This window comes from Corvus cornix, chromosome 6 (assembly GCF_000738735.6).
Source record: "Corvus cornix cornix isolate S_Up_H32 chromosome 6, ASM73873v5, whole genome shotgun sequence".
Lineage (NCBI taxonomy): Eukaryota > Metazoa > Chordata > Aves > Passeriformes > Corvidae > Corvus > Corvus cornix.
In genome coordinates this window covers 3018586-3042137 of record NC_046336.1, presented here as the reverse complement: position 1 = coordinate 3042137, position 23552 = coordinate 3018586, and the positions used below count along the sequence as shown (strand labels likewise).

The 23552-nt window shown below is 40.6% G+C and overlaps 2 protein-coding genes across 2 annotated transcripts in view; both read right to left on the bottom strand.

Annotated features, from left to right (window-relative positions):
• The window catches only part of CTBP2 (C-terminal binding protein 2), a 286616-nt gene extending 268208 nt beyond the window's left edge, over window positions 1-18408 (bottom strand). Inside the window, exons 1-2 of the mRNA XM_010408459.4 lie at window positions 18162-18408; window positions 15661-15721 (exon numbers count right to left, since the gene is read on the bottom strand). The gene's annotated coding sequence lies outside the window, so the exon portion shown is untranslated. The remainder of the gene's footprint in view (window positions 1-15660; window positions 15722-18161) is intronic.
• Window positions 18409-18501: 93 nt separating this feature from the next.
• On the bottom strand, window positions 18502-23327 carry TEX36 (testis expressed 36). The gene is made up of 4 exons (XM_020583819.1): window positions 23220-23327; window positions 22253-22384; window positions 20161-20241; window positions 18502-18855 (listed from the first exon to the last, which is right to left on the bottom strand). Exons 1-4 carry the CDS (start codon window positions 23268-23270, stop codon window positions 18595-18597), a joined length of 525 nt encoding a protein of 174 aa, XP_020439408.1. The 5' UTR covers window positions 23271-23327; the 3' UTR covers window positions 18502-18594.
• Window positions 23328-23552: the final 225 nt, after the last annotated feature.

Sequence of the window (23552 nt, the reverse complement as noted above, 5' to 3'; positions counted from 1 at the left end):
TTTCATGGTACTGCCCTGATCTTATCAAAGGTAAGTAGGAAGACACACACACACACACAAAACTCTCTCTCTGGAGCATCCACTCTGCCTGTCTCTGTGTGTTATTCCAGGTGGGCAGGTCTCTGCTCCCAGGTCTTGGTATCACTCCATACAAAAATCTCTCATTTCCAAAGGAACCAATGCAGAACTTTAAATCAGGAAGACAAAGGTGGAAAGAATGTTGTGGCTTTTGCTTTTCACTGAATTGCCCTCATTGCAATGGGCATGGCAGGAGAGAGGGGAAAGTCCAGCTCTGCTCCTGACAGGGGGTTTGTTCAAAGCGAGGGATGGCGGGACTTTGGCTGTATCCATTCAAAAGTAGCATATCATGCTAACTTTATCTGCAGTAGCTGCAAAAGTCTGATACAGGTGACACTTTAATCTGCTACTAATCTTTGAACTGATAAATACTTCCCTGTTTCAAATCCAAATTCTCTGAGGCCTCTTGAAGGAACAGGATCCTGCTGATTAAAGACAGCGTTAACACCTCCAGTGCCTGGCCTAGATTTTCAGAGAAAGGTTCAGATACTGAATCGAAAGTTCAACTTTTTAAAAAGCTTTTTGCTTCCTCATTACTTGCGTGGCCAAGATGGAAATTTGCTATTTGAATTTTCAGACAAAAAGCATTTGGAAGAAGGTTTGAACGACTGTTGTTAACCTTAGCTGTTTGTCATTGCCTGGAATCCAGAACTGTAAAGAACTGCTTTTACAGAAAAGGATTGTATATACAGAAACCCTTCAAGTCCTCTACTTATTTTTTTTTTTTTGTACACCACACAATACAGATTTTCCAGCACCAGAACCAAGCCAAAGGGAGCAGGCAGAGTCCTGTCTTTTTTCTGATACACTGTTACAGATTTATTAATTGTTTCTACAGATTTTGTTTTTGTTTTTTTTAGTCAGTAAAGAAATTCTTTCTTTGAAGGCACCAAGACTGATGTCTCCCTGGTCTTAAATAATGGAGCTGGTACATGGCTGAATAACTTTTTGCATTGTTTTATTTATGAATTGGCATATGTAGCTATAATTAGGGTATTTAAAACACATTATGCTGTGATAAGTAAAGGGAGAGATTTTTTCTGGAGACTTTTCAGCTGGAAAAGCCTCTTTGGGACATTTGTGATGAACATCCCTGCCCAAAGACTGTGTGTACAGGAACAAGCTGCCCTCCCTGCATGCCCCGAGGGATGAGGAATGAGGTGTGTGTGGTTCCTCAAAGGTTTACAGCAGCACCATCTACCGGAGAGCCCCTCACTCCGTGCCACACCGAGTGTTCTTCCAGGGACTCCGAATGAGAAGGAGAAGCGCTGACAACACTTTCAAGCGGCAGACACCGACCACAGCCACACGCGATGCTCAGAGGGGCCCTCAAGAGCCAGATCTCTGCACTGGGGCGGCCTCACCTCCAGTCCTGGGGGCAGTTCGGGCACCACAATGTAAAAAAGATATTAAACTATAAGAGAGTGTCCAAAGGAGGGCACTGAGGATGGGAAGGGCCTTGAGAGGCCGTGTGAGGAGCAGCTGAGGGCGCTGGGTCTGTTCAGCTGGGTCCATGCACCCATGGCAGGACAGGAGAAAGCGTGGCTGGACCCGATGATGTGGGAGCACCCAGCCCAGCTCTCAGCATCGGCACCTCGCAGATTTGGTTCTTTAGATTCTTGTGCTGTGGTTTCCCTTCTGGTAAACACAGGATCCACTTCTCTTCAAAGCAATACTTTGTAAAGCACTACGAGATCATAGATTTAAAATAGAACTCTGGAGAGACCTTGGAAACGTGCGACAGACTTGGGTTCTGCGCTGGCTCCCCTAAACACCCTTTTTAAAAAAAAAAATCTCAGAACAAACACTGAAAGTCTGTGCCTAAAATAACGTCTTATTGTGAAGGAGCAAAGGCAGTAGGGTGTAGATTCCCAAACACTGATCCTGATAGCTTCATTAAATGAAACAATTACTAACAGCCTCTTTTTTCTAAAGATCACTCAAACAATTTAGATGGACTAAGGAATGTAGGAGAGGTATTAAAAATTCTTATACTGTATACCTATAAACATGTGCCCATCTCCTAATTTAAAGGCTTTAGTTCTGTTGAAAAGGAACTTGCAATCTTCTAGGACAAACTGTCCTTCACTTCATCTAAAGCTCTGCCATTAAATTCAAAGGCAGGAAGGCTGATCTTTAATGACATCCATCTATTTATACCTCGCTTCTTAAATAACTGTAGAAATCTCTTTTCAGTGTGAACAGACTACAGAATATTTGTAAGTGCAAGCTGGCAATACAATGCACAATTTTGTTCTGTGCTTTCTAGAAGTGCCATCCTCTCAGGTGGAATTACCGGGATTAACCTAAGGTCCATTGAAGGACAAAACCCTTCTTAAAAATGAAACCAGACCAATTTATCTCTTGGTTGCCAAGAAATGCATTTTGGAAAAAATCAGCTACTTTGCATTTTGAACATGAGATAATTTAGTAATGTCAACATCCAGCAAAATGGACCCAGCTAAAGTGACTCTGCCAAGGTGTAATTAAAGCTCACGTCTTAAAGGTTATAAAGCAGATATACCTGTACCCCACTGGGGCTGACTCCACTACACTGGCTAATTATTTTTTTTAGGAATAATGGCAAACCATGTCAGACATCTTGCTGCTGATTTAGTAACATTAAGCTTCTAGGAGACAACCTCTACCTTTCAGTTAAACCTGAAATAGCAAACAGGGCATTTAAAGAAGGGACAGAGAAATTCCGGCTGTTCACCTTTCCTCACACAAATACCTCAAAGCACATCACCCAATCTACAAAACATCAAAGAATTGATTTGAAGAAGTTTAAATGCACATCCAGACAGGAAAACATAACGAAAATTGCATGAATCTATTACTAAATTTACCAGGTTTTATTTGAACTATTTTGAAGGCTTTTTGCTTGAGTTTATTATTCATTGTTTAAATTCTTTGGGGAAGTTTTTCCCAATTGCTGTAATCACTTGTGTTAGCTCTTCCATTCCCACTAAACCCTTTCTAATACAGCTTGATCAGATTCAGGGAAAGCAATTCAGGTGCTGCTCTGCACAGAATCAACACAAGGCATTAAAATAGTTCCCTTTTATGCATTTCTGAAAATAGTCTTATATTTAACTCCTGAAAGTTATCCATCTGAAATTATATCCATTATCTTCTTACAGGAACTTCTGGATCTTTTTCCCAAGGGTCTGGAAAGAATTTAGAAACTATCTGTGTTATATCCATGTGGGGAGTTACAATGATTCTTTCATGCTTTGATGCAACTTTAACACCTAATTTCACTTCTTTCATGATGGCCAAACATCAACATACACTGGTTCCCTCATTTCATGCACCCCACTCCAGCATTTGTTTCATCTGCAAATTTTAACATCTTTTTGTTCACTCTGTATCCTCACTGTTAAAAGACTGAATGAGATGCAATAATAATTCTTGGGATACATTTCTGTAATTGTTTGTCACATTAGAAGTTGACTGTTCTGATGTTTTGAGGGTTTTTTTCCAGGTTAAAAAGTAATTACCAAACTGAAGAAAAATTAGCTCTCTCCTGACAATTTACTTGTTCTACCAGATTACAATAGACATTTGAAAATCCAAATTTATTATCTGAACCAGTGAACCATAACAAAAAAATTCTACTAGACCAGAAAGGCATGATTTTCATATTAGCTATAATTTTCAAAAAAACCTTACAGCACAGTAATGATTAGATCTGGTTGGAAACAGGAATTCCCCCCACAAACTTCTTTTATTTTTTTTTAAATTAAGACAGAAGTATGAACTCTTCATCCAAACCCCATCCATTCCATTTTCAACAGAGAGGACCTTGATGATGCTACTGGGAAGGCTGACAAGAGCTGACATTTTCCATTGGATACAGACAAGATTTTGTCAAAAAGGAAGTGTTACTTAATAGTTTAAAGGTTTGAATGTTGAATTCCATCTAGTTTAGCTTATGTGTTGTTTTTCAATTTTTTGGTTTGTTTCAGCTCTGCCATTTTTTGACACACCAATACCCAGCCTTGCCTTTGTTCCTTATTACCTGCCACTCTTGATTTGGGTATATTTGAAGTAATTTCTTGTTTATCTTTCCATCTTCAGTTGTTTGCTCTTCAAATTCCCTTCTTAGTCTTGCTTGACTTTTCCCTGTAATGTTTGTTCTTTCTGTTGGATCCATTTGGGCAGGATTTCCATTTTCTCTGTTTGGCTTGGATAACCTCTTAAATTGTACCAGCAGACCAAAAATCTGTGATGCTGATTGAGCAATTAAGATTCCTTAGGCATGTTAATGAAAGGACACTGACAAGTGACTGAGCTATATATAATCATGGCCTTTTAGAACACCAGTAAAATAAATTCACTAATACCAGGTCTTTTAGACCCCATTAGAGAGCAAAGTCTGTGAGGCAGCCTGAGCATTTCATCAGGTCAGCCAGGTTTGTGCTGGTTTTTGATGAGCTCCTCATTGCCATACATGAACTTTCCAGATGAGATTCGCTCGCCTGATTATTTCCCTGGGGGATGGGAAGAGCACAGCCCTAATTAGCAATCTACTTTGATATGAAATAAATATTAATTGCCTTTTCTAATCCAAAGGTGTCTACAACACTTGCCTTTTACTATTAACAAGAACCCCCCCTTTTTTTTTTTTGGTTTAAATTCTGAGATGTTTGTTTTCCTTTTACATTTAAACAGGCCTTAAACTTGCTCAAGCAACATCTCATAGTTACAGGTTTGGTTGGTGCTATTCTTGCAAAAACACTGGGAATTTTAATTCAGTTTTCTGATTTCTAGAAAAATCTGTTGGATTGTATTTCTAAAATATCAGCCACATGTAAACACTCACTTAAATTCCTTGTACAAACAAGTATAGATAATAAATACAATATCTATTCTTTGTAGTATTTAAAAATACTTATTAAACTAGTAAAGGAATACGGACTTAGCCCTGTAAAAGTACCTACATGGAATTAAGCTAACGAGCAGCTCCTGCTTGATGTTTAAGGGATAAGGCACCGTAGATCAGGAAGTCAAAGAGGTGGCTTTCCACAAAAGCAATTAGAAGTTATCAGTGCAGGGGAATGATTAATAATAAGGTTGGGAAACAGGGCATGGGACTCCTGAGTGTGAGAAATGGGGGTGGAAGAAGAAAAACAGAGAGGAAACGAGAATTCTCCTTTCCAGTCCAGTGCTGGATTTTCCTCAAGTGAACCTTTTTTATTCTGTGCCACGTTTTCCTCTGAAAAAACAGCAAAACAGTTTTCTTACACAACATCCACAGAAATCATCTTCCTGTAAGAAACGTCAGAAATACAATGTAATTTTTACAGCTTCTCCTTTTCAGTAAGAGAGCGATGGCAACCTGGCAGAAATAAAGAGGCAGGCATGAAAGCCTAGGGAGGATTTTTTTCTTATTATCACACCATCGCATCTGAAATAATTCCAGGATTCCAGCCAAGATCTTTGACACAAGTATTTGTAATGTTGAGCTAAAATACCAACGCAAAATGCAGCCAAACACTGTTTGCTAAGACAGAAATCCTCCTGCAGGGTTTCTAGATTTATCCATCTTCAGCAGCTGGGGGGGAAAAAAAGAAATCCAGAAGTTCTTCTGAACTGATAGAGCTTCAGGATTAAGGGTGATCGGTAGACAAAACAATTTGCAAGGCTTTTTATCCCTGCCATGGGAGTCATTTCACTTGAATGTTCTATTTCTGGAGCCATGGGGGATTTTTCAGTTTGCTAAGACAACTGAACACATTCTTCAAAACAATACAGTGGGTCTTTCTTGTGAGAGCAAAGCTAATCAAACACACATCCTGTGCTATTGATGTCAGCCAGCCACTCACAGCACTACTGGAGTCTCTGCTTTTAGGCCAACAGGAGTATTATGGACTGTTTCCTCCATCTGTTCTCAAAGCAAATGCCAAGATGGTCAAGGTGTCAGAACATCCCACTGAAAACCACATCAAACGAGTGACCTGAGCTGCCATGCCAGGACTGGAGTCTTTGCAGAGACAAAATCTGTAGAAATAAATAAGACAGCAAATCTAGAAAACATTGATAAGATAACTCGATGGGAACAGCCCTGGATGGGCTTTGAGGGTTTCAAAAGCTCTACCCCAAAATACCAAAAGGTGTAGTTAAGGACATATATAATGTGATCCCACATGGCTGCAGCCACCTCTTTGCAACCTGACAATAAAGATTTCCTTATCACAGACAGAAAGAAGAAAGATGGAAGGAAAGGTATTTACAGGATGGGTAAGTGAGGTGACTCAGGCTCTGAGAGGCTGGAAGAAAAGGAGAGAAATGGGAAGAGAGGGGGTGACTGACAAGGACAAAGTGCAAGAATGTAAGGAGGGTATTGGCAAAGAACACCCTTTGATGGAAACAAAACCACTTCCCACAAAACTGAGTGTGGGGTTTGGTTAAAATCTCTCTTGGGAGCTGCATAATTTTTTGAGAGACTGGAAGGAATGGTACTCAAATAAGAACAAGTTCCTGGCAGACAGAAGCCAGGTAAGAATGCTCAGATATCCTTGATCTCTGAGCTCCTCTCAGTGATGGGATCTCAGCTGGCCTGGAGACACCACAGGGGGAGTGCAGAGGGCTCTGCAGGAGAGCTCGGCTCAGCTCCGAGTGCTCACACTTCCATCTGAGGTCACCTCTAGGAAATAGGAGCTGAGCACGTCCTGGCTGAGCTTTGCCTCCCTGGGGAGCCCAGCCAGCCCAGGCAAAGCTCTCAGAACACATCACATTCTTCCTTAAAATCCAGATGTTTACTTCAGCTGCCTGCTAGACATGTCTGAGGCTAAGCCAGCCCTCCTAGCCACGATTTCACTGCCATGGAAAGAGGCACTTGAAGGACAGGGGGCAGCTAAAGAGGAGAGAAGGAGCTGCCTTTGGCAAAAGCAGACAGTACCACATCACTCCCACCCCACCAAAGATGGCAAAAGCAGCAAATCCAAATGTGTAGGGCTGTCCATCTCTCCCACCTTCCTTCCTTTCACTCCCTTTGCTGTAGCAGGAGGATCCAGTCCCTGACACCTCATCAGGGGCAGCAAAAATCAATTTTATCGGTGCTGCCAAAAGACCTAGATGAGTTCTGGCCAGCTGTGCCCAGAAAGGAGTTTAAACTCATTACAAATTCCAGGCAAGCACTGAAGTTACCAGTAAGGTTTTTTTTACAGCAATAGTCAGAAAAGCCTGTGGATTCCAAGCTTCCATTTCCATGTAAAGCACCACATCTCCCTGACTGACCGACCAGGCTATTATGATTTGTGTATTAAAGCCTTGTGTTTTCCACCTATCGAGTGCATAAACAACAGTTTAACCTTTATCCCAAGGCATGTACACCCTTTTACTCCCAGAAAAATGAATTCATGTTTAGCAGTCAAATCAGTATCAATCTGACCTTTAAACACATCAGTGTTTCTTGGAAAAATATTATGGCTGGGATGCCTACTGTGGTAAACAATATTAGCTGCTCCAACCCATGGCTGAGCCATGCTGTGAGGAACCTTATCAAAATAAGGGGGTGGAAACCAGCAGGGACTGCAGATCTTCTGACAAACTCCACAGGATATGAAGAACAATGTAAATGTAACAGTACTGGCAGATATATTTCTATATTACTGTTCCAGAGATAACAGCTAAGGTGAATCATTTCCCACCACCTACAGCACTGAATTATTTCAAATTCTGAAGGGACCATATTTATTTCATTGGTAGGTAGCAATTTACTTAGCTGAAGATCATTATATTTATGTGTCTGTGAAATCCTCACAATAATTATATATTTGAGCTGCCTCAGAAGTGCTATATATATTCTCATTAGTCATGTACTTCCAAGGATATTATCATTTTTTTTTCCTTCAACAACCTTTGCAATCCGAGTGTGAAGTACTGCACTGCACATGAACCTCAATTCTTATAGTTTTCTTAAACTCCAGTTTAATCAAACAGCAGGGTGGCCTATATTCAAATGCAAATGCTAAGCGTGCTATGAAATATCTTCATTCCCTTAAATGACTGCACTGTGGAGCTTATTTAAAACAGACCACACTGTGCAACAAAACAGAGGAGGACACGGCAAAAAAGTCCCATTTGATATTACTTTTGCCAGACTTCTCCAAAAAAGGTCATGAAAATGTTCAGAGTAGGGTAAGGAGATGAAGGCGAGGGGGTTTCTTTCGTTCCAGTCCTATCTGTGCCAAGCAGTCAATTATACCCCGTGGGTGGAGAGAGGTCCATTTGTTTTCTTCAGTGCACTTCACAAGTCTCATGTGAAAAATATTTTGAAAACACAAAACGTCACAAAGCTCTAAATGCAAATGGCAGTCCGTGGAGCCAGAGATTAATAACCCAAGGAGGATCAGCCTTTGACTTGCAGTACACACTGACATTAAAACTTACAGCCCTCAGACCTGGAGGAGAAGATCATGCTGTCCTTCACACCAGCTTGTTACCCTCTTCATTGTTCCTTCGAGATCACCAGCTCATTTTTTCCCCTGGTCCTTTCTAAATGCAAAACTGAGATGAGGTGCCAGGCTGCCACCCCTGGAGACGGATGCTGGTGGTTAATGTAAACACTCCACCCTTCTGCAGAAAGGTTGAGCCAAAGAAACCGAAGGGCTTTAAAAATATTAATCCCTCACATCACTACTCTCATTCTGTCCAGTTTCTTATTTATTTGAATACCTTCCACAAGCAATAAGGAAATGGCCACAGTTGTATTTTCCTTTACCACCCCTGCCAAATGCAGAGAGATTTCATAGTTTGTTTCTCCTGGTTTGGCTGATGGATTTTTCTTTCTCCTTTTTGAAAATAACTGGGTACAAAAAGATTTAATGTAGAACTTGGTTTGATACACCAGCTCATATCAGTTACTCACTAGCCTTAGACCTGCCAAAACGACAAGTCACAGCTAAAATCAACAGGCAGCACAGGTAGAAGACTCAACATTACATCTCATGGATGCAGTGAAGGAACAAAAGCAGCCACGGCCACTGTAAGATTGTGATGGTCCAGCAGGAATGGACTACAGCTACCAAAATCTCCAAAGAAAAGGGCAAGAGGCTAAATTCTGATTCAGGCTGTGTAAGCATGGGTTGAAACAAAGATAAACAGTTCTCCCTCCTTTTGCTGGTTTGGAAAATTGAGCAGTGAGGGAGATGCTGAGGAATATCAGTTCCTCCTATCATCAACTCATTTCAGCAGTAACCTTTACTCTTCCCTTTGGCAAGTACCTCAGTGCAGGAATTTGCCATGAAAATCCTACTTTTAAAAGAAAAGTTTCAGTTTAGATCACTGAAGAATCAATTTAAAAAGCAAAAGTACAAAGTTTCCTGGAAACCACCTGCATAGCAAATGAAAATCAAGCAGTAACTGACTTTGAGGAACTCACTGCACCTCTCATCCTATATATTTATCTATATCTATGCCATAAACACACACACGACACTCTTGACTTTGCTTCTAGAACTAAGCAGTGCAGTTACACATAGGTTCTACCTTTTCAGGTGAGCACCTATTCCTACCTATAGAAATTTATTTATTTATTTATTTATTTATTTAGACACTCCATGGTTGTGGAAGCAAGCACTGAGCAAACGTAAATAAGCATAACTTCGCAAACAGACAGCCCCACTGTGAAACCCATCCACAGCAAATTAATCAGCCTAAAAGACTCTCACTGTTTGAAATTGGGCTTCCTAATCTATGATGGCTGCCACATTTAGTTTATGATGATATAAAATAAACATCACACCTTTAAACTTCTTCCAGGGCTGATAAATCAGCTCAGAGGGGATGACTCTCACAAGAGGATCATGCTTGTGGTTAGCAGAGTCCCACAGATACACAAGAGATGCAATTATGCTGGAATAGCCAATTCTTGAGTTCTGACATGGCTTATTATTTAACTAGCAAACAAGGAACTTTTTCAACTTAATTGCAGCCTGGCTATTCTAATGCTGAACTTTCCATCCTTCCTCTCCTTTAACTACAGCCTTCATAGAATTTTGTTTTATTTTAATTCTTTTGTTGTTGATGTGCCCATTCCTTGGATCTGTTTTGTACCTGCTATGGATATGCACAGCTTCTGAATGAGGTAAGTGCAGTTGCTGATAAGATTCACCCCATCACAGCTCATTTGTTAGAAATTTGTGATTCAGATTAAAGGAATTTGCAGCATTAATTTCAGCCATGCACTGATAGAGGTTCTTAACAGCAGTAGTGCAGTGCTTCTGAAAGGTATGAAATTACTGACACTCTTGGTGGAATGGTTACATTTGGATGCATCTTCAGGTGATATTGTGCCTTGTATCGTACTGTAGGTATGTCTGATAAGGAATTTATAACTACAGGAGGCAGCACTAAATATGTATCAGGAAATATCTGCATGATCTGCAGTGTGTGAGGGGAGCTGAGCTCTGACCAGCGTGAGAATCCATGGAGCTGCAGGTGCTGATCACCACCTCAGTCATACACCAAGGACACAAACTTGTCCTGCCTGAAACCATTTCTGTCCCCCTGCAAGGTAATGCTTCCATCACCCTAAACACAAGGAACAAATGATTTTCACTAATTAACAAACAGCCTTGGCACAGGGCCCAGGCTCCGACTGCCCGTGCTCCGGTACCGGCTGGAAGGAGCACGGCAGAGCAACAGCTTTGGCAGGATTGGGACTTGAAAGGTCAAGTAATTACCAGTCTTTCGGAAGTATAAACTGCCTTTAAAGTCAGCAGAGCAAGCAAAAACTATTAGGAGATTCATCCAACATTTATCTTTTAACTTGTTATCTCTGATACACAAACTCATTCTTATACTGTTTGCATTGCAGTGCATAAAATATTAAAATTAAAAGGCTTAGGGACTTCTGGGGGGAAAGAAGAGAGTAAAACTATTTTAGATTCAGAAACATTTCATCAATATGTAGTGTATTTGCATACTGGAATCAGAGAGTCCTGATTATGCATGTTTATTGATTTTGGCTTTGTTTTGATTAATGATAAAACTATGATCCGCCTTGTAAGGTAGAAGGGCTTGAGGGAGCTCAGTGCAATATGAATGGTTTGTATTTTAAGAAATCCTATTTATGCAAATAAGATCACATTCACATGCATTTTGCTCAAGCATGGTTGTAACAAAGCTCTCCAAACATTCTCTTTTATACTCTGGATAATTTGGGGAGGCATGTTTAATACAAAAATGCTGCATAACAATTACTTTTTTCTTCATTATGAATGACTCCCATTATATCACCTTGGACAAAAGAACAAGCTTCAATTCCCACTGCGCCTAATTTATTATCACAGCCAAAGATATTGTTTTGTGTCAGAGTGAATGGAATATTTCTAGAAATGGATTTCAAAAATCCTGTTGGGGAAGTTCAAGGGGAGTAGGGAGAAGTGAGGAAGAAAAAACAATCCAGAGCTGGTTGGAAAAGTTTTTGCATTTCTGGAAAAGCAATGTTGGCATGTTTGCCTCCAGTCTGGAAAGGGGGAGAGAGGTTTCCATCAGACAAAGCAGCTGTAGATGCTCATTATCAGAGTGCAAGGAAAACGTGAGGACAGACTCCCAATGTGTCATGTCCTAAGGACATCAAGAGTTGTGACAGATTCTATTCCTGTCTTTAGTTACCAGCATTTAGACCATACACTGAGCAGTGGACTGAAATGATTCTGAATTTATCCAACCAGACATCTGCACATCAAGATAAATAAAATTATCAGTTGGCCTGTGTTCTGACACATGAATTATCTCACAAATCTCAGCAGGATCTCTGCCTGTTTGACAGCTGCCATATTGGCTTCTGATATCTACTTTGGCAGCAAGATCAGCATCTAGAGAATTTGAACATCAGAGCAACCTGTGAATAAGTGAAGGACTGGAGGTGAGGAAAATCTTCCTCCTTAAGTTATATAATTCCCAAACACATTTTTTTTGACATCTTGATAGTCCAAAGCTGTGCTGTAGAAGAAGGATACGGAACAAAAGTGTCCACATCTGCAAGCAAGGCAGATCCATCTACTAAGAGACCCTGTGACAATTTCTTTTTAAAGGACAGTGGGGTTTAAAGGTTCTGTGGGCTGTTGGGGCTGGGGACAATAGAACACCAAGAGAACACCAATGGAACACCAAGAGAACACCTCCCCTCCCATCATCCTCCACGGACTCTGAATATTTGCTTCCACAGCAGTTCAGAGCTGCTTCATGCTGCAGGAAATCTGGTTGAACCCCTTCTCCAGGTGCTCCTGTGTATTTGGAGAGAGACCCAGCCAAGCTCAGAGGGAAGAGGAGGGGTCAGCTGAACAGCAAGTAAGGGTCAGGCTGCCATGCCACCATTCCTGCAGCTGAAGGACTTGATTTCTCTTGGAAATTTGGGCTCTTAATGTCTTCACTGGTTAATAAACCCTCTTCTACTTCAGGGACTCTGTTACATGAAATAGATGAAATGTTCATCGTGCTCTTCCAGCTCCAGCTGCTGGGAATTTTTCTCCAGTTTCAGAAGAAATGGTATTGCCCACAGAAAGCCTTTGCTTGACAGCGTTCTCAGGAATGCAGCATTCCCAGGCTGCAGAGCAGCCTCTGCTTCACGGCTCCGCAGGGATCCCCCTCTGGAGGTACTGAGAGTCAGGAATAACAGAGCCACAAGGAAAGAATGGGGAGATCCCTGCTATTTTCTGAACACAGCCCTCCCTCAGTGGGGAGCTCAGGGCAGAGGAACTGCTGCCACAGGGCCCTTCCCAGTTGCTCTGCAAGAAGGGATCAGCTAAGCCATGAGGGGACACACACATTTCTGCCTCCAAAAAAACAAGTTTCACTCATTTTTCAACTCACTTGAAAAGGCAAATATAGACTGAAATTTCAAATTTTGTAAGGAATTATTTAACCCAGAGGCTAAAGCTGTTTTATATTTAAGCCTGAATTTAGCTTGAAGCATAAAGAAAACTGTAGCATAAATTAGCACATATTGAAAACTCAATGCTAGAGAGATAAAAAGTTGGTTTAAATCCAAGTAGTAAACCAAAAAATGGATTTTGTGAATTTGCTGGATACCGTCAGTGATTAAATAAGTAACTGTAATCAGATTATAGTCTCTCTGAGACAAAATAAAATAAATTACTATTGAAAAAACCTTTGAACTTTGTCAGCATCAAACCCCATGAAATACTTCTATTTATGTCGGAATCAAGTTGTTGCATTTCTCTGACACAATTTGAGAGCTCACTGATACCAGTATAAATCTGATAATTCAACTCCCAACTGAAGTTCTTACACTAATATAACACATTAAAAAATCAAGCCGTTCAACACATCTGCCCTCCTATGGAACCAAACCGCATTGCATGTCATAAAATAGTCTGAAAATTAAATGTTAATTCTCATCTAAATGATAGCACGTTTAATTCAGAATGAAAATTAACATCCCACATGCACTGAAAACCTGCACAGCAATGCTGAAAAGCTGAAGTGTGGAGTTTAACACCAGGAACAAAGATAAGATTAGGCATTTTTTATGGATAATATTGTGCTTCTGTATCAACAGTCTTCCCCTCAAGCCCTCTTCTTTTTTTTTTAAGTCTTTAAACCGGGTGCTTAACTCGGTCCACTAAATATTCTGCAATATGTTGATCATGCTGGTTTTTAATTTCAACTCAACTGAAGAAGCATTGTTTAAAAGAATCACTATATCCCAGGGGAATCAGGAAATTAAACTTTATTTATTGGGTTTGGCTTTCCCATAGGTAGACAGAGCCATATAGCATCTGATTACCCTGTGAGGTGAGGCACGGCTTGAGAAAGAGCCCTGCCAATGTGCCACTGGGCCATGGATTAATTGAGCAACAAGACGAGGAGGTTTGTCACTTAGGGTCATTAATGCATGCCTACAATGCCATTTGAGGCATGAGTGCCTGGTTAGTATTATAGGGCCTGAGCCCACAGAAGTTTACATCTGGGCACAGGACTTGACACTTGTGCTGCTCTGTTTGCATATGAACATTGCCATTTTGGAATACACTGGGCAGTCTAAACACAACCTTCCTTTTTGCGAGTGGTGGGGTGAGTTTTAAATTTATTTTCATAGCATGGTTTGAGTTACAAAATTTCTTTCATTTCATAGAATATTGAAAAGGATCACAAAAATACATACACATTGCTATCAGAGTAGTGCTCTATGACCACTATTTCTACACATCCTACAGCAAGGAATTAAAAGAAAAGGTATTCCTAAGATTCTTCTGAATTTCTGAACCAGTTCAGGCAACCCAGAAAACCATCACCCTCTACCTGGTCTGCCAGAGCAGCTGCATTTTGTTTGCAATAGTTAAACACTGGCCTGGTGAGAAAGCACAGGATTTTCCCTGGTTCAGGGGGCTGGGCACTCACCTGTGAGCGGGCATTCCTGAATTCCTGAGTTCCAGTCCTTGCAGTCCCAGAGGTCGCCTCCAAGCATTTCTTTGCTTCTGTTTGAATTAAACTTACCTGTTTCAAACTACATTTTTTTTTTATGTGCACCACATTAAAAAATGAAAATTTGAAATACTTCACTTTCAGGTGAATATAGTGAAGAACAACAAGCTTGATCAGACAAGAGTTAACATGCTTTCCATAAAAGCAGCTGCTTGTCCAAATCATAAATTGGTTGTTTTACTGGTTCACTCACACTCACTATGGCTAAACATCCAATTTAAGGTCAGTTAGGATTGCTTCCCTGTTAAATGGCCTTCCCTTTAATTAGATATTCCACAGATAATGTTTTAACAGCTTGTTATTTTATTACTTCGTTGGGGAGGCAGGAATAAACCAAGAAATTTGGGATGAGGCAGCTCTTCATAGTTTTTTCGCACTCCGGAGTGGAATGGGTCTCTGTCCTTGCCATCTACTGCTCATTAGATAATGTAGCAGCAGCAGGGGAGTCTTAAGGAAAATAATAATAATAATAATAATAATAATAATAATAATAATAATAATAATAATAATAATGTTTGTGTACTATAACTTAAAGATAGAGATGTCTAATCTGAAGTTTCTACTTAATTTCAGAAACTTCATTCAGCATGGTCAGTGTATCAACACAGACATTTCCATTAGATATAGGCCTGTACCCTTGGTTTAGCACCACCACAGTTACACCAACATTTTCCTCAGTTAGGGAAACATTAAACCAGGATAAGAGCATTTAAAGAAACGTAATATTATCCACACATGAATTATAGCACTGTAAATAAATGAGCATCAACTTTGGGTTTAGACAGAGCTGGGACACAGCTGCCACTGTGTAACTGCGGCACAGGGAAGGAAAAGGTCTCATCTCCAGTGCCACATCCGCATCAAGTTACTTCACTCTAACCTTGAGAGTACAAGCTAAGGAACAACATTTCAGCTACATGGAGTGATTACATTATGAACACAGTGATCAGATTAACAGCAGATGACTTGGAAGTCAAACTGCTGCATCCCCACTGAATTACCAGCTCCACAAGCAGCAGCACTCATACAACATCAGAGTCTCTAATGACTGTAAACAGCATTTCATTGGTCACAACACTTCATAAATGACACAGCCACAATAAGTGACATCCAGCTTACCAGGGGCATCATGGGCCGAGCGACAGCAGCTTTGGTGGAGGTGGAGACCATGTCCTCACATCTTGTTATCAGCAAGCAGGGCAGAAAGAAGGAAAAAACCCCAAGCACACTGTAAACAAGTGGGTGTAACACTGCAGACACAGGCACAAGACTGTTACCCAGTACCCAGTACAGCTCCACCAGCCACCTGAGAGCCAAGCTGGCTTCAGCCAGGGCATGGAAACTTCAGTGGCTAAGTTGCTACTCTTCAGCTCAGCTCTATTAATCACGGAATCACAGATTATCCTGAGCTGGGAGGGATCCACAGGGATCATCAGTCCAACCTCTGGTCCTACACAGACACCCCAACAATCCTGCCCTGTGCATCCCTGGGAGCATTGTCCAAACGCTCCTGCAGCTCTGGCAGCCTTGGGGCCAGGACCCTTCCCTGGGGAGCCTGTTCAGCCCTCTGGTTTAACTTTTTTTGTTTGATTTTGAGTTCTGTGAATTTAAGTAACACACTGAAAACACTTTTAAATTAACACAAAAAAGATTTCCTAAGACTGCTGTATAGACAGTCCCTACATTGATGCAGGCTCAGGAGAAAAACAGAGGGCAACAATACTCCTTGGAAAGGATTATAGGGGGAAGTCTGTTGTTTCTGGAAAGAGGGTGTTTGGGTTTTTTTAATAAAACAAGGCACAAAAAAAGTCCATCCTTATCAACACCACTAAGAACACTTAGGCTGATTTAACCCACAGTACGCTCACTCTGCTGAGCCTACCTACACCCATCTGATCCCAATGAACTCCTAGCCAGGAGCACTTTCCTGCACTGACTAGAAAATTTTAGGGGAGTTACCAGACTTACTTTTGTCTCTTCCATTCCCCAAGAAGCAAAAAATCCATGTTCAAAAAAGTTTTAACTCAATAGGACCTTCTTCTCAGAGACGTTATCATCACAAGATTAAACAAACTGATGGTTTCTAGCCAAAGTACACAAATTTATCTGGGGAATTCATTACTCATTTCCAAATTCAGTGTATCATGTCTCCTGTTATTTACCCAAGAAACACTGGCAGAGCATGAGATCTGTCAGAATCACCTGTTTTATTCAACCCAGCACACTGTATTTCAGTTTATAAGGGTTTCATGATCTCTTCAGTTTCTCCTCTGGAATCTTTATTACAATATAGTTGGAAATATGTATTAATCCAAAGGTACTTTTTTCTTTTTTTAATCACGTTTTAACGAAAATGAGAAGAAAAAAAAAGAAAAAGAGGTGAAAATAAAGAAATCTGGAATGTTTCTGTCGGTGTTTTAAGGCATAACAAACTACAGTAATTTATTTCACCACATCCAGTTGTAACGCTAAACCACAGATAAACATTACTAATGGAGCAAGAATGTGTTCCTTCCTTCTGATGGAGGTCCAAGATTGCCTTTTGGAGTTTGCCAAACAGCATGGGGCACTTCATTCACCATGTGATTGGCACACACTTCAGTTCTGAATCAGTTTGGGGATGAAATTGTTGGCTAAAGCTCTGGAAATTCTGACTCTGGAGCTGTCAGGGAGGCTGTCTTTACTTTGAGAAAAAGCAATTCATTTTAATAGCACTATGTTGCTTGGCTTTTTATTTGGTTTTACATTGTTCATTGATGTTTTGGATTTTGATGTATTGTGCAGCACCCCAAGAACTCTAACAGGGGCAACTTCATTTAAAAAATTAGTTTATTATTTCAACATGTGCTAATAAAATTGCTACATGTTTGGGCAGTCCAATCCCATCTATTTTGATGGCACACAAAAAGGCCATCAGCCACTGCATGCTGACACCAAAAGATGTATCTCTTCACTGAAAGGCAGAAATGTCATTTCTTAACTGAGCTCATGTTCAAGGAAGCTCTTACAATGCAGGGAATTCTAAGGGTCAAGGGTTTATTTTCCCATTTATCTTGTAAATAAAGGAAATTATCTCATAAACTTATGATTTATTTTTTTTTAGTCAACATTATTTTACATAGCAACAAGCTTATTTGTAGGATATTTTAAGACACACAGTTTGGCTTATTATTTTTATTGATACTAATGGAAATGATCCAGAAGAGGAAAACACATCATCTGGAGGTCTGACTCTACTGCCTGCCATATCCTAACGTCAGTGAATATTCTGGGAGCAGAGTGCTTGGAGGACTGGGTTTGAATTATCTTCCTTGGGGACATGTAAGTATAAAATCATGAATTATTTTAAGATCCAGTCCACCCCAAACTCAAACCTCCATGCAACACTTCAGGTCAAGCTTTTTTCCCCCCTTACAGCCATGAATCAAATTTGTGGGTGCACAAATGCTGTTCACAACACTCTTTCTTTTCTCACTTCTACAACTGCTGTGCTAGAACCAAACAGGACACTTATTTTGCACAGCAATCTAATGCATAGCTTCTTTTTTTACCTACTTTCTCTAATGGCTGGTCACCTGCCTCCTCAGCCATGAAACCTTTCAGAAATGTTTCTCTCTTACCTGAACACACACGGGTTTGGCTCCCTGCTGTGGTAATCCCTCGAGGATCCAGTTCCATTATGCTCCTGTGTCAATACAGGTGCTGTCAGCTGCCTGAGGTACAGCCCTGCCACTGATTCAGAAGCTGAAGAAGCTTAGGTATCAAGATGGGGGTCAACCAGAATCAGATGACACAAGCACAATCCCTATCTCTGTTCTCTTAATAGAGATATGTCTAAAAATATGCACAATCTTGCTTTTCCTTATAATGCTCCTCTTCTTTAAAGTTTTTATAGTACTGTATGTTTTCAGAGTAATGTAAGGCTGTTGATCACAATGAACTCTCAACTGTACTGCCACGTGCGCTTTACACCAATGTTTATTCCTTCACCATTGGTTTGAGTAGTGAACAGTTCAGGTTTGCTAGGTCAGTGCTCCAGAGGTGTTTTGCTAATTAAGATGACTTGTATGGCTGCACGGCTTTTTCATCTTCGGGAGCAGGTTTGTTGCTGCACTGGTTTTGGGTGTGGTGTTTCGGGTAGCGCCTACAACCCCGGCCCTCGTTGTTTCCAGGGGTCGGATCTGCCACAAATGAGGTCTGGTAAACGGTTAAGAAGCTGTTGCTGTTGCTCTGGTCTGGTGCATGAGCCCACTCAAAGAAGTTATGGGAGGTGTGTCTCTGTTTCTCTGGATCCAACTTCCTCAGGCCCATGCCCTAGGAAAAAAAAAGGAAAGAAAAATTCATGCAAACATATGACTTCCAGTCACAGCTTCACAGATGAATCTTGTAACAGTCACTACCCCACTGGGAAGTGAACGAAGCTGTTACCACAGTGATTTCAAGAACTCATGGTCGATCTTTAGCAAGTTAAAAATAATATTGTCAGACTTGCCTGTATGAACATTTTTGGTTGCATATATAATGGGAAATCTGCTGACCTTCCACCTCTCAGTGCTAATAAACCACTTTTACTTTGCATTTCTGCAGCACACCATCTACTCAAGGCTATTTAGCTACACTTCGCTAAATTAATCTTCAGAGGCACCCAGAGAAATAGGTTAATAATTCTAGGTTTGGACTGCAATAAAGAAACTGAGACAGACCATGAAATCTGAATCTTCAATGCTATCCCTTGTGTGTCAAAACACAAAGAGACAGAGCCTGATTTTCACACTCCACAGCTTGCAGGAAATTTATCTGGAATTATGGTTGATCAGTATCTCTAAAACTATGAGACACTGCACAAAGTGCACAGAAATGGAGGTTACTCAGTGAATAATGAATTCCAAAAAGTCTAGGCCTGACAGAGCCCAAAGTCAGACAAACTCCCTATATCACAACTCACTGCTTTACTCATTATCCTGGGAACTGCACTATTTCTTTTGCTGCCTGGAATGATATCAACAATCTAAGGCAAGTGGAAGAACATGAAACTGTTGCCCATACAGAAAAGCCCAAAACAATTTAAATTCTAGTCAAAGTTGTGGCTTCTGCAGCATACATTTAAACAGGAGTATTGTAAAGAGATGTGGATTGGAAGAGAATGCATTCTTGAGATATACTGTGGGTATCTTAAGGTCCTTTGGTTAAATTTGTGATAAAGATGAGTCTGAACAAAATATTTGGGACTGTGAATTACAAGTGGCTGAGATCTCTACAAAAATTCATTGCAAGGCCAATCACTTTTAGCAGACTAACAGGGCATGTAACTGGGTACAAAACCAAAACAGGAATAAAATGCCTGCCAGAGACACAAATCATGGCTTTTTTCTTCCCTTTGAACTGTGCCACTCTCAGTGACTGTGTAAGCTGCTGCACACCCATGACAGTCCCAGAGAAGTCCCACGCCTATACCAATAAAAAGTGTATTTTTCTGTGCTATTTACATTTTTGTCTTCTCACAAATCTTAGCATTTATTCTTTCTTTTTTTTACAGGAGACTGAAAAGATGCTGTATTTAATCTCTGGCAGACCAACAGATCTGAACTTGCTTGATTTGTCTCAGTACTGGGTACTTACCAAGTCAAAATACTCTGCTGCATTGCATATGTCGTGTCTGTTGTCATGAGAAGAGAATGGGAAATGGTTGTTTCCTGCTTTCTGAAAGAAAAGAAATGACAGCAAAAAATTATGAATTTTCTTATACCTTGTTTGGAGTCTATTAGTCTTAGTTCTTATAGTCTGAAATTACAGCTGCCTTTGTTCTAGCACAGAACACATATTCCTCTGTTAAATATTCAACTGCACATTATTTTCTAGAGGTAATGTGGACTTTGTATTTTTTTTAAATAAAATCATCAGGAGGATTTGCTGAATATATACATGATTAATATAAAAGTGGGAATTTTCAAATAAGAAATGATACATTCTGTCTGCAGCAAAATGCTGGATATATGTCAGGATTGCCTTGCTTGATTAAGTAGTAGGCCTAAAGCTAATTAAAATAAACTACAAAAGGGACCTCAAAACTGAATTAGTCTGTGATTTATGAACTGAATGTCATGGACACTGCTTGTTGCAGGGGAAGTGGAGGAGGTATTAATTGCTTAACTAATTTATAATCTCATTCTTTAACATGATGTTCATCCAGTCTCTAAATGAAACTAGAGTTTCAGAAGAAAAAAAGGACAACAAAAAAGCTCTTTTAGAAATAATGAACATATTTGGCTTTTTAAATGTTTGTTATATATCATTGCAATATTCCAATTATGATATTCCCCTCCAAACAAAAAAAGCAAGTTTTAATGTAACACAGTCTAAAAGAGGTGTTTCAAGAGGAGGGGAATCTGAATCAGTTCTAAAGATAAATGCAACTGGAGACCTGATCCAGCAAGAAGATTCACCAGACACAAAATCTGCCTGCATGGGGTCAGCTGCAGGGTCAGATCTCAGGATATTTGGTTTACTAGGCAGATTCTCTACCTTTTTTTAGGTATGTTCACATGTTCACTTGTCTCATACAGATTCAACCAGACTGTAGTTCAATGGGCTCATACATGTGTTTGAAAATAAGCACCTTCTGAGCGTATAAAATTTCTTACTAAATTATACTACTGCAATTAAAAGTCAATCTCAACATTTCAGGAATAGTGTTTATTACCAGTGCCTAAACAAACTTCCTCAGATTGTTCCATTTTAGCCTTTAGTGCATCTTCATGCTCTCGTCACTGATCTCAGATGAATTCTTAATTTATGACAGAGAAGAATTTCCCTAATTCTATTTAAAAGTGGAGGGCTGGTAAAGACAAGGCATGAAACACCAGGTGAACAGTCACACTGGTGTTGATAAAAGGTCCCTCCACCCTGGTTCTCCTTTTCAGGCAGTGGCTAAGGCCAGATGTTCCACAGAAAGGTAGATGTAATATTAACACAGTGTATACTCATGTTACAATATATTCTCCTTTTCAGTAGCCCCAAGCTTCCCTTTTAAATATTCCTTCCAAGTCCATTTCTGCGCTTCATTATAGCAAAACCTGCGAAATGAACCCACTGTAATTGCTGTGCTTATAGGAAATGGAAATAGAAAACGTTCTGTGCACAAAGTGGGTGGGTAAAGCAAAGCTCAGTGTGATGATAAAATAAGGACATGAAAACGTGCTTACAACACTGCAACATTTTAAATACTTGTGATTTTAAAAAATAATGTATTTCTTTTCATCCTAAAATTTTTCACAAATTTTAAAGCAAGCCTTAAAAATGCTTCAAATGAGAAGCTTCTAACTTTTTAATGATCAAAAGAATAACCCTTTGTGTGAATATACTGAATTTCCAATAGCGGATCAAATTTCCATTAAACGTCCTTACAGGGCTTTACACACAGTCTGTGGGCTGAGATTGATCACAGTGTATTCGGTGTCTCAATAATAAAAGGGAAAATCAGCAATAATACAGCAAGACTTTGAGCAACCAAAATGATAAGTGAGTAACAGGGAAATATGTTTCCTCCGCAGCACAGGCAGCAATCACTCCATCCCCTGAGGCACAAAGTCTGCCAGCCCGCTGTGACTGCTCCGCCAACGACCCTGAGTGCTGTTCTTACTTACAACTTCGCGAGTGACAACTTGCAAAAGAGCTCCGAAAATCGGCTGTGTTGCCACAGGAACTGACTCACCTGCTCCCGAGCTTTGTATTCCAGCGGCATTCTAAATTCCGTTCCCAGAGCGGCTGCCGAGTTCAGGACGTGTTTAAGTGAAGCGCTTGTTGTTGATTCCAGCTCGCCCTGGCCATCTCCAGCGTGAGCAAACTAGAAAATAATGAAGATTATGACCCTTTAAAATAAGATCCAACTAAAAAACCAAACAAAACAAAAACAACCCCGCAAATAAATATGATCAGAAATGTGGGCAAAATGGTATTTGCCCATTTATCTTTTATTACTTGGATTGCAGCAGCACCTAGTGGCGTCTGGAAAAATGAGGAGCCTCCCACACACAAAGCTAAACCCTACCATAAAGACCTTCGAACGTAGATAAAATAACCAGACAAGAATTTTAGGAACCTTCAAGACAAGAATGCCCAGGAACTTTCTGGAAACTGTTTATACAGCAATAACCACCAAGGAAAACAACGACCTTCCTCCCCCCCCCGCCATGCTACTCCTACTGTTGTACAGGTTTGAAAACACAAAATTTTCAGGAACAGCTTAACCAAACATCAAAGCCAAAGAGTTCAGAGAGTGAGGAACAGCCTGTGCCAGGAGTGTCACAGTGCCCTGGGATGCCAAGACATCCCAGCCTAGCACTTCCGATGGGATCACAGTGTTCTCCTGGAGGCGAAAACCAAGGCAAACCTTGGCTGGAGTCCTCCAGAAGAGAAGGAAAATCAGCCAGGGCTAACTATCAAATAAGAGACCTCCAGCATTGCTGGAAAACTGGAAAAAAAAATCCAGCCAGGCTTAGTTAGCAAGCCAGGACTTTTGCACACTTCCTCTGAATACCTAGGACACCGTTCCCTTATAAAGCTCAGGAATGGGAAGATTCATTTCTGGTTTAAGGACAAAGTCACCCTTAGTGCTTCTTTGAGAGTTTAAGGATAAAGAAGGCCTGTGGGGGACACGGGGACTCCTGCCTGACCCTTACCCAGTCACCAGGGTGCCGCTTGCCGGCCTGCTCGCACCCCTCCTCAGACATGGCTCGGTGTCACTGCCACCCCTGGACACTCTGCCAGGGCCACCGCGGCTCCTTGGTGACCTGCTCTCACACTGGGGCATGTGTAGAATCCTCCCCTGTGACCTCAGAGCCTCCCTGGTGTTTCAGTGAGATCCACACAACCAAAAGCAACTCTGGGCAACGCTGCTCTTGCCCATGTGCTGCCGGGAAGGGGGAAATAACAGCTCATAAAAGCATTGAATGTTAAAAACAAATCAGTTCTGCACAATCACTTCAGTGACACTTTACAGCCTGAATAGGAAT